At 38.9% G+C, this 15,778-nt stretch overlaps 1 protein-coding gene across 2 annotated transcripts in view; it reads right to left on the bottom strand.

The window, feature by feature from the left end:
• Positions 1–527: 527 nt before the first annotated feature.
• MYLK4 (myosin light chain kinase family member 4) overlaps positions 528–15,778 on the bottom strand; it is an 81,681-nt gene continuing 66,430 nt past the window's right edge. For both annotated transcript variants that reach the window (XM_058807627.1, XM_058807619.1), the window contains 8 exons: positions 14,971–15,080; positions 13,736–13,877; positions 11,529–11,599; positions 10,659–10,787; positions 9,981–10,133; positions 9,565–9,637; positions 7,965–8,040; positions 528–5,681 (listed from right to left, as the gene is read on the bottom strand). In XM_058807627.1, coding sequence (XP_058663610.1) covers positions 7,993–8,040; positions 9,565–9,637; positions 9,981–10,133; positions 10,659–10,787; positions 11,529–11,599; positions 13,736–13,877; positions 14,971–15,080 — 726 coding nt within the window. In that variant the 3' untranslated portion in view covers positions 528–5,681; positions 7,965–7,992. The remainder of the gene's footprint in view (positions 5,682–7,964; positions 8,041–9,564; positions 9,638–9,980; positions 10,134–10,658; positions 10,788–11,528; positions 11,600–13,735; positions 13,878–14,970; positions 15,081–15,778) is intronic.

A 15,778-nucleotide genomic window follows, 5' to 3' on the forward strand; every position in this document is an offset into this window, starting at 1 on the left:
TTTTTACTCTCGCTCTTTATTTTTTCATTAGCTAGCCCACTTGAAGTTTGATTTAACTCTGCAGGAAACAATAATTCTGATTCCAGACTGTTTTGGTAGTCGATGAACTCCTAGATGGAGTAAGGTTAAAGTGCAGCTCCCAGACGGCAACACTGAATAGGCCAGTGGTGCAAGTGTGACAAATTAGGGAGAAAAGTACACCAGGTCTCTGGAGTGACCAAACACAAGAAATTTCAGTAATTTCTAATTTCCTCCTTAGTAACCTGGTCTTAAGGACTTCCAGCAAGACTGCAGTCAAAGCACCTCAAGTCCCAGTTACTTCCAGAGAGCACTGAGCTTTTCTTACAAGGAGTGAGTACAAACTGTGAGCCTGAGTCAACCTTTGACGTAGGCACATTCGTTTCAATGGAAATTACTTTTCTCTTCATGTATCTAGAGGCAGCAGTTGGGAAAAAGGCCGTACTTCTTTCTGTCACTAATATAAATGACAGGCACATTAAATACAGCAAACAAAAACCCTGGAGTAAACAAAATCAGCATTTATTCCTTATTCATCTTTTTACAAGATTGCTTCATGGTTTTCACAAAAGAACACATACCAGAGATACATGAGTTAATCTACAAAACCAGATAGGCAAACCAAAGTGATAAGGTACATGAAAATCCGCATGCTTCATGATTTAGTTGCCACATGCCTGTCCTCTAAATTCAAGGAAAGTTGCTGTGGGGTACACAAACATTAGTTCTGCCACACCAAAATGAGATCGCCAACTCTACAGACGCAGCTACACAACATATTTACAAAGCACCATCTCTACCAGTCTTCATCTAAGTTTGAAACAGGTAGTTAGTTGTTCAGCTACCAACCCTTCATGGAAGGTGAAACAGTCTAGCATTCCTAAACAGATCCATGCAGTGTTTAGTTTTATTCACAGGAGACACAAGAACAAGTATGTGTCAGTGATAAAAGTAGCATGTGAAGATGCATCATCCTCCTGGAAGGAGTTTGGAGCAACAGTGCTCATTCATCCATTCATCACTACTCTGGGTGCAGAACTGCATCCATTACCACGTAGCAGAAGTCCAAATGCTAAGAATTGCCCTGCTCACTGGATCCAGAGGAATGGAATCCAATGTTTCCAGGTTTCCATTAGTGTAGGAGAGCTGACAAACACCTTTATTTCTCACAGCTCCTGGTGGGGGCCATTTTGCTGAAAGAGGCTGTCAGTGATTTATAGTGTCAGCACTAAACTGAAAATGCTAAAATAACCTGACTTTTACTGCAGCAATTTAACAACTGCAGAAAACCTGTTTCTTGATTGAGATTCCTTCACTGTTAAAAAGATTAAGATTCCTTTCATTTTTACTGATCAGGACTGGTGCAAAGTAGACACTTTTGGCAGGAAGGCGGAGTGGTTAAAACTAGGCTCTTCTACTACTCACATCACAAAAGGTGGATCTAGCACTTCCCTCATTTATTTCTGTGACCTACCCTGTCATTCCTGGTTAGAATCAAGAATTTAGCTTGGCTTTAACTTTATTCATCTCCTGATATTAGAGGTAATATAAAATATAATATAAAAACAAAATTAAAAATCAGCTGCTCTTGTAATCTCCAGAGTGGATTGTCCAGGTTTCCAACTGCTTATGCTGTGAGGATACCCAGAGGAGTGACTAGCTGCAGGTGTATACAAACATGGACATGATAGCATGGAGATCTTTCTGCATAACTTTTTACCCATTTCATAATCTTCAAGATGTACAACATATAAAAGAAGTTGGAAAACTACTGATGTCTCATCTTGTGCCAAGTATATTTGCTTCTAATCTTGATGTCAGACTACTCCAGTATATCTGGCATCCAGTTTACCTGCTGCATCTATAGGAGTGGGAATGACAGTGTCCTGATTCTTATGAGTGTCAGGTGATACCTGTCATGTTCCCAGGATTTCATTTTTTAATTTTTACATTGTCAGGAAAAATGCACAAGACAAGCACTGCATCTGGGCACTTCATCCCTCCCACTGCAACTGATGTTTCTATACCACTGAGGTACCTGCAGTCACCCCTGTCTGTCCATGAAAATACAGTGAAATGGAATAAAAGCAGCTAGAACAGTGCCTTTCACACCCAAACCTGCTCATAAGCACAGCAATTCACAGTTTCCAAATGCAGTCACATAAGCCAATATGGAGCAAAAATTATAAGCAGACTCACACAGATATAGGTGACTTATTAGACCCTAGTAGCCTTAGTATTATTATGACCTAGTAGAAAATAAATGATTGATGTGTCAAAACAATGATTTAACACAGCAGGACTTAGCTATTAGTCATTACAGAGCATACTTAAATCATAAAATCATAGAATCATAGTATAGTTTGAGTTGGACTGAACCTTTAAAGGTCACCTAGTCCAACCTTCCAGCAATGAGGTCTCCCACTTGACCAGGTTGATTACAAGCCTGTCCAACTCTCCCTAGAATGTTTCCAGAGGTAGGGCAAAGTAAAACAGAATGCAAATCAAACTTGCATATGTGAGCACACACACAAAACAGCATGCTGTTAAACATGAAATGAGACACAATTAGGAAGCCACTGAAAAGAATCTGTCTCAAGCTATTATTTACTAAAATTACAACAGCCAGGAAAGATCCCAGAATCACACAATTACATAATTTTTAGGGTTGAAAGGGACCTCTGGAGATCATCCAGTCCAACCCCCTTGCCAAGGCAGGGTCACCTAAAGCAGATGACACAGGAACACATCAAGGGGGGTTTGGAACATCTCCAGAGAGGGAGACCCCATGATCTCCCTGGGCAGCCTGTTCCAGTGCTCTGCCACCCTCAGTGTAAAGAAGCTCTTTCTCATGTTGAGGTGGATACAAGACACAAAGGAACACCTCTGAGACATTTTTCTCAGGCACATTGCTATACACAGCAGTGATGATTACACAGCAGTATAATTTTTTACCCTTGGTGACAGTGAGGCCCTAGGTAAGGCACCTCCCTTTTGACTCGGTGCTGCAGATCCAGCACCACTGGAGCAAAAAGCAGAAGTGCACTTGGGATTCTTTCCTCCTCCACTGAACACCTGCACGCCCACTTGGGGTTAACCCTGGGCACCAAATGGCACCGTCAGTCACTGCAGAGACTTGTTCAGTCCAACCTCCTCTGACTGGCCCTCCCTCAAATTCAGCCCCTACTGCAGGAGCTGTTCTAAGAATGAAACAGTGGGACAATTTACAGACAGGACTCCAGCGTGGGTCCACAACTATCAAGAAGAATGGAAGATAAATGCCTTGTGTTAGCACACTGCCCAGTAGCACAAGCCAAAGACTGCTGAGGTGTCCCCTCCTCAACTCGTGCCTAAATTCTAAAAGGAGGGGAAATATGTCCAGCTCTTCTATCCTCCCATGCGTTCCTATTTCAGACAGAGCAGTGTACAAATGAACTTGGGGGATGTGCTCAACAGAGGCCACATTTTCCTACAGCTCCTGGAGGATTTGTGGTTCATTCAGTGCAACACACTCTAACACTGGGCTAATCTTCGTGGCACTAGGCTCTTCATTAATACTCAGATGGATATATCAACAAATAATAAATCCTCTTAATTCAACTGAGCAACAAAGCAGAAAAGACTGTAGTCACACTATTATTTTAGAATAGTTAATAAGATTCTAAATTACATGCAATTTATCCATGTAAAATCTACCTACGGAAAAACAAAACCCTGATCCAATTCTACAGTGGCACTAAAGTGCATAATGAGATCCTGTCATTCCAAACGGAATTGCATTTTATTCTGATCATTGAGTTGTGTGCTGTACAAGAAGCTACAATATCTTGAAGACAGTCAGAACAGGAGTGGGAACTCCAACCCTAACAGAAAGGAAACTTTTCTATTCATTTTGACCAGACAAATATAAATGGTGACTGAAAACAAGCCCAGCTTCTACCTAGAAGTCATATGCTCATTTTCCTACTTTGAGACCACTCAGTCTTTCCCAAAGAAACTTCCATTTCTGCTTGACAAAGTTTACTTTAGTAAAGACTACAAATGAGGATTTGAAGGTGGCAGTGCTCTATATCATATAAAAGCTACATGGTGTGTCAGTGTGTGATAGCAGTATTTGCAACCTCTGGTGCAACACATCAGTATTCCTAAGATGTCCCAGTTTTAAGAAGCCCAGTTCATTTACAGGAGCAGTCTTAAGGGATGTCCTACAATAATTTTAAAACATTGGATCAAACTGGCTGCAGAGAGTGTGATTGCCATGATGTCCCATTAATGGGCCCCTTCTCATTTCAAAATTAATGCCATCCAGAAAGGACAAAGGTGTGAGAAGCAATTCATTGCGTGGTGGTGATAATATTGTTTTGTCTTTATGTTGATCCCTTTTTTAAAAAGACAGAACTTAAATATATGAACATATGAAATGCATAGATAAATATATACCTATGTTAATATGTGGTTTGATCAGAACTGGATTAAGCAAAGACAATGTAAAGACACCACAACAGCATGATTAAATAAAATACTCATTACAATTTGCATTTCTGTAGTTCTGAAACAAAGCAGTAAGAAAGCCATATACAGCAGAAAGTCTCATTATTTTAAGTTCAGAGCCTTGGCAACTTAGATTCACTCAATGCTGAGCCATAATAAAAAAAATTTAGGTGAAGAATTCAACTATTCTGAATCCTTTTTTTTTTTTTTTACCTAGTTAAGAATCAGAAAGGTTTGGGAGCAAGATAAGAAAACTAGAAATACAGAGGATTTTTACTTGAGCCTGTACTCAGAGGTTATAATGAGCAAAGCACTGACTCCCCTCTTTGCCAGTGGTCCTAATCTGTTAAATTAGCATTAAACAGATTAGCTGATATAAAATCACTCTCTGTTAAAATAACTCTGAATTATATTTGCATTTTGGAGAACAGGGTCTGCACGGGTACAAGTGAATAGTGCCTTGTTCTCTTTCTTGTTTAATTAATCCAAGTGTATTTACAGCAAGCAGTAATTCATCAGGCCAAAAAATCCTGAAATGTACTGTACCACAGTCACAGCAAATTCACCTGTACACAAGGAAAGCCTCATTTCTCCCTTCCACTGGTGTTACATTAACATGGCTTTAACATGGGCTGAGCTAATCTTTAACTCATTTTAGTGTGACAGGAAAAACAAACTTCAAATCTTCTACCAAAGGCAGTTTTCAATTTGCTGCAATTTTTTGGGGTTGGTTTTTTTTTTTTTAATTATTTGACTCTAGTGTCAAATGAACCTTGGCTAGAGATGTAACATAGTGACAGATTGCCTTCTGGGCTCAAATGAGAAACAGTTAATTTTTCATGATATTTTAAACTTCAAGGAGCCTTTCATAAGTAAATGAGGACATAAGACTAGATAGAGAAAAGTTCATTATGAAACCAAGCTAATGTAGCACTTGCAGGCATGGAGAACATGCTGATTCAGAAGAAACACGTTCCTGCAACACGGAGAAATACTTTCCTTCTTTTAACAGCTGAATAGAGAAGAAGCAGCTCCACAATGCTGGGACTTGTCCTGCAACTAAAGTGCTGTTGGTCCATTTAGTAGAAGTCTCAGTCAGGGCAGGGGGTTAAAGCACCGAGACCACTGATATTTTCAAATCTCTTAGCAGCAGTAACCACACAGCAGCTTTTCTGCAAAATAAACAAAACAAGAATCCAGTTAATTCAGCAATATATTTTTTTCATTTGGTTAAGTGTTCTGGGATGACCACAGGGTGGTTTCTTTGTGCAAAAAAGCCGCACTGAAGCCTCTTGCTTACAAAGGATTCTTGCAGTCACCTTTTCTGTTAAATGTTTTATACAATATTAAAAAGACAAGGCTTCTTTGTTAAGTGGAGAATTGATCCTGGAGGTATCTGTTTAAATGCAGCTACTCTGCTTTTTTTACCTCTCTTGTCATACAGATCATGGTATGCAAAGGCATGCTGCAAACCTCTCCATTTATTTGTGTTACCACTGCAAGCATTTATAATCCCAGGTTTAAATCAACTGGCACTTGAGTGCATTATTTTGGGTTAAATGTGGTAACCATACCACTTGCCTGATAAAAATAGCTAAAGAGATTCTTTAAAAATAAAGCACAGCTATGACTTTAGATCCACTCATTAAGTAAACTCAAATAAACTCCAAAAAGAAAAACACACTCAGAGGAAATAACACTGCAAAAGCCAAAACCAGATTTTCCTGCAAGTTAGATCATGGGTAGGTTACTATGTTACAAAGCTATTAAAAGTTTATTTAAAAATAATTTTGACTGCTGTTGGATAGTCAATTTATCTTAAAGTTGACTTTGGTTGTAACAGAGAATTGTGTAATGCAGCTCTTCCTGCATTACAGAGGGAGAATTTTCACCATTTTGTTGTTGTGTTTGTTGCTGCAAGTTAGTGGCTTGAAATGGGAAACCCAGATACAAGCACTAATCTTGCAACAGGGCTGGAAAACCTGTTTAGAAATGTACTGTGTAGAAGCACACAGGTGAGTGGACCAAAGCTCCATGAAATCTGTCTCAGCACCAGTAAAGTGAGGGTGCATACTGAGGATCACAAAAAGGTATAAATTCCCACTGGATTTCTTCTCCAGAAGCTGATGTTCAGATATTACCATATCAGGAAGCTGCATGGCTTCAGAGAGCAAGTGGGATGTGATAATGGTACCTTAGTCCTTATTGGCTTCCACTGTATGCACTGAAAGGCATCTTCATGTTTTTGAAATAGCTCATGTAAAGATCATTACCTTCTGTGTTATTCCACTACGCTGTATAAAATCCGCTCTAATCTTACTTAGAACAAAAATTTCAACCTCTCACAATACTCTGTTTTCAACATGTTCCTGGAAAAAACTTGTTGCAAAAAAAGCCAGTATATCACTTGTCCTACCAAGCAGATGATGGATGATGGCACCATTAAAAACTCGCCTTTTGGCAAGTGGTGAAATGTGGACTACTTTTATTTTGGCATCCTGTTGTTACTTATGACGCACTACTAAAAGGAAGTGGTTTTACAGTGTATGTGTGTGTTCTCAGCCTAATTCACATCTTGAACCTCCACTGAGTTTTGCCCAGAGATGGCCTCCAGAACCTTTGAGCAGTTCCCCTGGTCCCTGAACAGAAGCACCAATTTTTGTGGTAATTGGTGAAAGTGGCGGTGGGAATTGGAGTACTGGTTTATGGAGACACTGCAGCGCCTGAGGCAGCGCGATTTCAAAGCGGCCAAGTGAGTCAAAGACCAGGGACAGAAAAAGAGAGCAGACTTGAGTCTACCTCATCCCCCAGGGAGGCAACCAAGCCAGCCTGAGAACCACTAATGAACTGTTTGTTAATGAAAGGGCAAAGACAAGGATCCAGGGAGAAAGGACAGAGAGATGCTCTGTCAGACTCGTTTGGGTTGCTAAAAGGGGAGGTAAGTGCCCTGTCAGAACTGTGTCCTCAGACATGTGGAGCAGCTTCTTTTAGGGGTCACCTTGCTTTGATTTCACTGCAGTTAGTCAAGCTGCCCTGAGGGTCTGGCCCGTGCCTCTGCTAAAAAGTTATTATTTTTCATATTTCTACCCTTTTTTAAATTGTACTTATAACCACAGCATGAAAACCCGAAAGCTTTCAGCACTGAAAAATTATTGGGTGAAATCCCTGCCCCATGAGAGCCAGTGGGAGCATAACCATTCCCTCTAAAATGGCCAGGGTTTGCAACACATATGGCTCCATACCCATTAATTATTTTGCACATTGCTGTTACTTGGTATAAGTAATAGAAACAGTTTACATTTTGAATGCTTTCCAGACAGCAGCAGGGATGGTGGTGGTGAATACAGTTTGGACCACGCACTTTGTACTACCCAAGGTTTTCAGCTCTCCACTGATCCCTTCCACAGGGGCTACAGCTTTTACATTTGAGGGAACATTTGGGACCTGAAACAAACCTTCTGTTTGGCAGCTCTTTCCGAGAGGTTATTTAGCCAGGGGTGCTTGAGACATGCAGTCACCTTTAGCCTTTCTCTAAGGGGAAAAAAAAGAAAAGACACCGTTATTGGAGCACTAATTGAAGATCAATCACATCTTACTTCTACTTAAGGTAATGGCAGAAGAACACTGCAACATCAGCATGTTTAGTGAAGCTATTTTGCAAAGCACACGTATGAATAAAAAATATTGGGGAAGAAGATGCAAAGGACAACATAAGCTGTAAAGTTTGCATTAGGGTAGGGTTTCCTGAGGAAAAAAAAATGGTGATAGGAAGGACAGCAGTTTGTGTTCTTGCAGCATTTGGAAAAGACTGTCTGTTCTCCAGATTGCAGAAATCAGAGCCTCACTGGAGCCCAACTAAAGGAGTCAAATTATATCCTAAAAAACCTCTGAAGATAACCATGACAAACTCCTATTTTTACTGTGCACACTAACTTACAAATCTTCTAATAATCTCATGGGCATTGCTGTTCTGGGAAATTACAACAAAAACTAAATTTAAGTGAAAATTAGAATAATTTATTTGATTTTTTTGTATCCTATTTTATATTAATTCTGGTAATCCTTAGTCTATAATGGGAACATCTTGCAAGGACAGAGCTGACAAGATGCTGTTCAGTCCATCCCACTGCCTTACGAGTAGGGCTACCTCTGCTTGATTAGCATAATATTTTTTTATTTTAATAACATTATTTTGTTAATAACTAATATCATCTATTAATTCTTAATGATGGCTGTATATGAAAATGCATCTTGACATCCTAGGCAATACTGCAGTCATTTTATTTAACACAGAAGTGCTTTGCCTGCAAAGGAAGAAGTGAATATTGCACTTTAAATGCTGTAAAAATTCTGAAAACTGCTTAAAATTATCCCCTTGTGAACCACTGAACCACGGAGTGGAGTCACTTAGAAACAGCCAACAGAGGTGTCACCAACAGCATGAATCTCCAAAAATTACTGACACGGGAAAACCAAAATGATTTTAAATCTTGTTGCTCTTCCAACTCAGCCCAACTGAATTGTTTGCTTGAGCAAACAACTTATTTTGTGTTGGCCACTAAACTGGCTACCACTGAAGGGCAAAAAGGTGTTTAAGTACCAAGGTATGCACCAGGTGAAGTTCCAAGCTCTGTTGGGAAAGGTATCTCTTTGGAAGAGGTAGGATGAAACAGCACTCAGGGGATCTTCAGGAGAGCCTGAAAGGGTTTTCAAAGCAGGAACAAGAATCATCCCTAGCTGGAAAATTCTTTTCATATGGTGATTCAGTGCTCATTTTGTAAATACTTTCCTTTTGATGAGAAATTGATCCACCCAGAAACACACAGCATTGCAGGATCTTTTATTTCTTCCCAGACATGCAAGAACTGATGACCAAATGTGAGCATGCAAATTCTAACAGCTAAAAAAAAAGCAAAGGGACACACATGGCTCACAGTGGCAAGAAATGAATCAGCAGCAAAGACTCAAATGAAGTTAAGAAAAATGTCAAAGCAAAGTAATGTGGCAGCACAAGAGGGCAACAGTAGATGCACAAGGATATTTAAATGTAGGGACCTGGAGTCTGCAGTGGAGCCTGTGGTCTGTTAACCATGGGTGTTTTAAAGCAGCAGTTGCACTTAATCTCCAGCTAGAGGAAAACCAGAATGCTATTAAGAGTTTTTCCCAGAATCTTACAATTCAGCAATTATCTGCTACAGGTCATGTGTTCTGCCATCTTGCAACACTGTCATTTCAGAACAGTATGACAGACAGCAGACTAATTAAGTTTTGTTTCACAGCAAAAATGTATTCAGGTAATTTCAGAGCATTTGATGGATACAATGAACAACATCAACGAAGTGTCATTATAATACTGTATGTGGGTATAAAAATCTTATAAGTCATATTAGTTCTGCAGTGGAGCAGCACAAGTGACACAGATGTGTCATGATGGCATGAAATACACATTTCAAAGATACAGGATTATATACCATTTTTCCTTGATGAGAAGCTTTGATATGAAATCTTTGGCTTCATCAGAGACATCTCGAAATTCCTCATCTTCAAAATCCCAGTTACAGGCCAGGATGTTGTTGAGGGTCTCATTGTCATCATCACCCAAAAAAGGAGACAATCCAGTGAGGCTGAAATAAAAAGGAATATGTTCTGTCCTCCTGTCTTTCCCTCTTCCTGTACATGGTTCTCCAATATGCCAGCTAAGATTGTTCTGTCACTCTGGCCTAACTTACAAAATATTACTCTCTAAGAAGGTCTCCAGACCATTCCCATTTCCTCATCTATTTATGTGTTTAATCACCCCTCTTCTCTAACACACCAAGCATTATTGTCTTTCATGGCAATACTGTCTTTCATATTTTCTAGACCTCTGACCAGTCTTGTACTAACCACTGGGAATTTACCAAGCAGCTTACATTATTCTGGAAGTGTGATGCCCAAACACTCCTGAGATATGTGCAAAAAAACAAAGACAAAAAGTTCATGGCAATTGGAAAAGAGGAGAGATTTCTCAATATGGAACTTGGAAAGAAGTCTAAATTTCCTATTTTGGGTACACAGTTTTTCACTCTTCCAGTATAACACCAAACTTGGATGACTGACACAGTTCAACCCAGAAACAGCTTCCAAAGCAGACACTGAATCCTACTTACAGCATATAAGCAATGACTCCTAAACTCCACATGTCTGTAGGAAAAGAGACAAACTCATAATTCACAACTTCAGGAGCAAGAAATTCTGGAGTCCCAAAGTTAACTCGAAGTTTTTCCCTGGGTTTATATCTAGGAAATGGAAACATTTAACAAAGGACATCAATTCTAGTTCTTATTAAAGTTGCATCATCAATTGTCTAGCACTTAGAGGAATTCCAGAAGCATACAGAAAATTCAGTAGGAAAATAAGGACAGACAGAGGCACAAACTAAAAAAAAATATATACCCACATATAGAACAAAAAGTATTTTCAAGCTTTGTATCCTACTAGGACAAAATGCAATTGCTACAAAAAGGAAGAAATTTGTAATTCAAGGACTTCTCAGAGCCTGTCTTACCATCCTTTTGGGACTTCTCCATATCATAGGCATGAAATTTTTAACCAGTAAATCCTTCACTGAGGTTATAGCACCTAATTAAACTAGAAAGGGGTATAGCATTGGATATACTGTAAGAGCCCTCAATGGTATCTTACACTCTCTTTTGAAGAATCTCATAATACTGGAGACAAGAGACTAGAAAAGATGCTCCACTGGTTTTGTCCATTTTAGCTGTTCCAAGATACTTAAAAGCATTCTTAGTGAAAATCAGCCCCCTTTCAACCATCCACCTGAAAAGAAGGTTTCAGAACAAATCTTTTTCATTCAGCTCCAAACATTCCATATTATAAGATATCCCTGGTTAAAAGAAACAAATTTGTCCTAAGAACAGTAGAAGACCATTACGTATCAAATACATCATTGCAGGGATGCAACACTCTTTTCATTGTTTCCTAATTCATTTATGGTTAGTGAGAACACATGCTTGTACCTTCTTGCCAATCCAAAATCAATAATTTTTATTTGATTTGCCTCTCGATTCACACACAGGATATTCTCAGGCTGCCAAGAGAAACAAAAAAAGGAAAAAAAAAACTTGAATGAAAAACAAATATGAAAAACTGGGCTTTCAGTAACTATAGGGAGAAAAAACACTAATAACAGTGCAAATATCTCATAACCACCTTCTGCTTTTCACTTTGACATAAGGCAGCAGTTCAGACAAAGAACTCACTAGGGGGAGGGAGACAGGGAACGCAGACTTCCAAGAAGGGGTTTCAGGATGCTTTCACTGTGACTTTACAGACCTTAATAAGCTCACACTGATTTTTTTTAAAAATTAAATTTCTTGGGCTATGAAATTTATCTTGCAGCTTTACATTTCTGAGTGCTCAAATGTTCTGTCAGATTGAACATTAATATAGTAAGCCAGTCACATCAACTTTATGTTTTTTTTCAGATGTTTTAGCAAAAAATAGGATTCACAGGTTAAATCTCTCTGGATTTTCATAGGGCCAAATGTTACTCTCCACTTTCCTGGCAGGAATACATTAACTTCCAAGAATTACTCCAAATTCTTACAGAAGGAACTGAGAGAAGGATTTGGCCAATTGTCTTTGAAATGTAAATACCTAAAGCACAGTCCTATATTCACTGCCAGCACTTTTATAGCTACTCTGTCTTGTTGCTCAGTGAGTCTTCTTTGAAACAAAACAGCCCTCAACACTTAAAACATTAGTTAACCTTTGTCACCATTACTAATTCATTTTACATGTAGGACTTTTAAACACCATCTGTCCATAGTTTCTGAGGTCCTGGATGATTATGGTCAAGATGATTTTCTTTCAATTTCAAGCTTTCTTTCCCAAACTCATTTGTTACTGACAGCAATCTATGAACAAGCAAAACAGAAGGGAGAAGCCATAGCTGGCGAGCACATGAAAAGAGGTCTTTGGGATTAATTTCTTGGATTGTATATGTATCATTTTGTCAGCAGTTTGACCTCATATTAAAACTGTGCCATCTCAAGATCATAATTAATGTGTCCCAAAGAACTGTGTGAACTTCTGTTTGACAGGTTTCTAGGTAACTGGATGTTTATAGAGAAAAGTAAGTCTGGTCATTGATCGGCTACAGAAGCAGGTCCCAACAAGCATCTGCTCATTTCCTTAACCACTGCAATAATATGCATGCTAACAACATTAAAGATGTACTATATTAACTCAGTCATTACAAGCCAAAACCAGCAGCTGTTATAAAAATCTCACCGAAGAGAAAACCATCTTGTGCACTCCCTGCTTCTTTTTATTGTATTGTAAAGCTCAGGGATCACTAGGAAGATTTCTAAAACTAAAGACATCATCCCATTTTATTCCTGACCTAATTAGAGGTAAGAAACAAGTCCATTATTTAATAAAAAAATTGGGCTGAGGGAAAAGGATCCAGGTCAAGTGTACACTTTAATGAAAAACAATAACAAATGTTTTCTAAGGGGTAGCAGTTGACCATTTGCAGTTGACCAGAGTGAGAATGTGCAAGTCCATGGTAGAGAATCTGCCACCTTTCTCTGGGCTTTCAGCTACACTAGCCATATTTTTTGCATTAATCACTGATTGTTTTTATTCCTTTCATTTCAGAAAGTACTTTTTAATGTACTTTCCCTTAATCTGGCTACCTATTGATGCCTTTTCATGACAACAGCAGTTGAGTGTAGTCCTCAGAATATTGTGTGGGCTTACATTGATCTTGAATGACTCTTGAATTTAGTTCTACTCACTCATGCCTTTCTGCATAGTGAAAAACAGGGACAATTGCTACCCCTCAGCTGATGTGTAAAACATGCATCTTGTGCAGATGAATTAAATAATATTTGCACAATACCTTGGGATCTAAGTATTGAAATTAAAAATAGCAACATATTTGTAGTCAACTGCTGGCTTTCTATGAAATCACTCTGTGGAAAATTTAAGCACTATGAAGCTTGATGACATATGACCACAATTTTCATCTAATTTACTTAGTCCTGTAGTAATTTAACTGATCTCAGTGTGGTTAAAGTAAATATGCATTGAAATAAGGAAAGCAGAATAAGGCTCTTTATTGTTTCTGCCACGGGAATCTGCTAAGCTTTATGTCCTACCATTAAGAATGGAATTTCCACATCTGTCATTGCACAAAACATATATCTCAAAACTCTACCTTGAGATCCAAATGAAGAATGTACATTTGGTGCATGTACTGAATTCCCTTGCAGATCTGTTTTATGAACGAGATTGTATCCATCTCTGTCAAATTGTAGTTCTCATCAATAATTCGGTCAAATAACTCTCCTCCTTCCACGCTGAGGAGAAAAAGACAATAAAGCAGTGACAAAGTTCAAATCCCATCCCATACAGTAAGACTAATGCAGAAAATACACTATTGACTATTTTTATCATTCACAGTCAAGTTCAGTAAGATGAGCTTGTACTTTAATCTGAACTTTCTGAAATCTGAGTTCTGATGCATACTGGCCTGAACCTCTTCAAGGTCTAAGAGTCCAGTGTCTCATCCACTGAAAACCATGAACATCTTGAAATTTAATATTATGCTGTCTTGAGTTCTCATCTTGGACCAGTGAAATTAATGATGTTCCATGGAAAACCAAGACAACACGATGGAGAATCTGCATTTAAATCTGCGGTCTCTCCCCTCTGAGTTTAAGAGGGACAGGATCCAAAAGGTCTATCTCAAACAATCTAAAATCAACAAAATTTACTTAATTTCTCTTCACATTTCAGTATGCCTCTAGCTTATCTGTTCATAGGTGCACAGATACTTTTCTGATATGTTAATCATATAGACCAAATTCAGAGTACTATCTGAGAATGTCCAGAATAGTCAAATTCACCTAACATTGAACCCTTCTCCCACACATTTCAATGTTTTAGTTTTGGCCTTTTTGGCTTCCTTAAGACAACATCTGTTTAACCTGAGCTTAAGGCAGGTATTTTGTGCCTAATTAGCCTGATAACCCAGCATAAAAAGCAGGTTTATCCTTTCAGGCACCCAATAGAAGGACTAGGGACACATCTGGCTCCTCTTTGGTGCAAGATGTCTTCTTGTTTGCCTCCCAGAATAGGAGATATTCTAAGAGGTTTGTTTCTTGGCTGACACAAATTAAAGTATTAAATTAAAGATATGTAACACAGCTCTATCTTCAATTGGAGCAGCTGCTTTACAGAACCAGGAGTGTGGCAGACTACTGGAAAAAAATGCAAAAATGGCTGCATGGGAAAACTTTTCTCTTAAAATCCCTTTTTTTCTTGTTGTTCATGAGAACATATATATGCTTTCTATCTGTAAGAAGCTCTATTTCTCATTTCAGGAGAAAGCAAGGAAATTGACAATTCTAGCAAAAGTAGTAAACACAGAAAAGAAAAGAACACACTTACTATTCCATGACAAGTACAATATCATTTTTAGATTCAAAGGCATCATATAGCTGGATGAGGTTGACGTGATTCAGCTGGTTCATGACATTGATTTCATTTTTTACTTCATCCTGTAAAGAGCCATGAATATTGCTTCAGATACTTTTTTTCTGAGAACGCTACATTTGAAGCAAATCTACATTATCTTCACGTTTTCTCTTGTGGCAACCAAACTCAGGGCTCCTGCAGCAGTAGATGTCAAAGCTATAGGAACTAACAGACTGAACTCAGAGCTTGATTGGGGTGTTTCCTAAGGTATTTAGGTATCCTAAGGTATTTACTGGAAAAGGAAGAGGAGAGCCCACATGGACAAGAGGCAGGCTCCCAGAGATATAAAGGAAAAAAGAAGCAGAAGACGATTTTGTTCCAACAGCTGTAGGTGTACAAAATCAAGCTGAGAAAAGTCCAGGACAGCTCTCAAAACCTAACTTTACAGTCAGAGGACAGAGACTGGTACTTCCATTCAGCCCAACTATTTTAGACATGCTGAATGATGATGTCAGTCTCTCTCCATTCACCATAAAGGGACTCTTAGAGATCAGCTTGACCACAGCGATGCCTTAGCAACCCCAGTTACCTGAGACAAATCCCACTCTTGAATGCCCTTGATGACACCCATGTCACACAAAGGATGTCATGCATGTCTTTCCAGTGAAATCCAGTCCCAGATGGCCAAGAGGTTTGCAAAACAGCCCAGACTAATTCCTCTCATCTGTATTTGTGTTGATGTCACGTGCCCAGATCATGTCTGCTATCAGCATCGCCCCCA

Source organism: Ammospiza caudacuta, chromosome 1 (assembly GCF_027887145.1).
Source record: "Ammospiza caudacuta isolate bAmmCau1 chromosome 1, bAmmCau1.pri, whole genome shotgun sequence".
NCBI lineage: Eukaryota > Metazoa > Chordata > Aves > Passeriformes > Passerellidae > Ammospiza > Ammospiza caudacuta.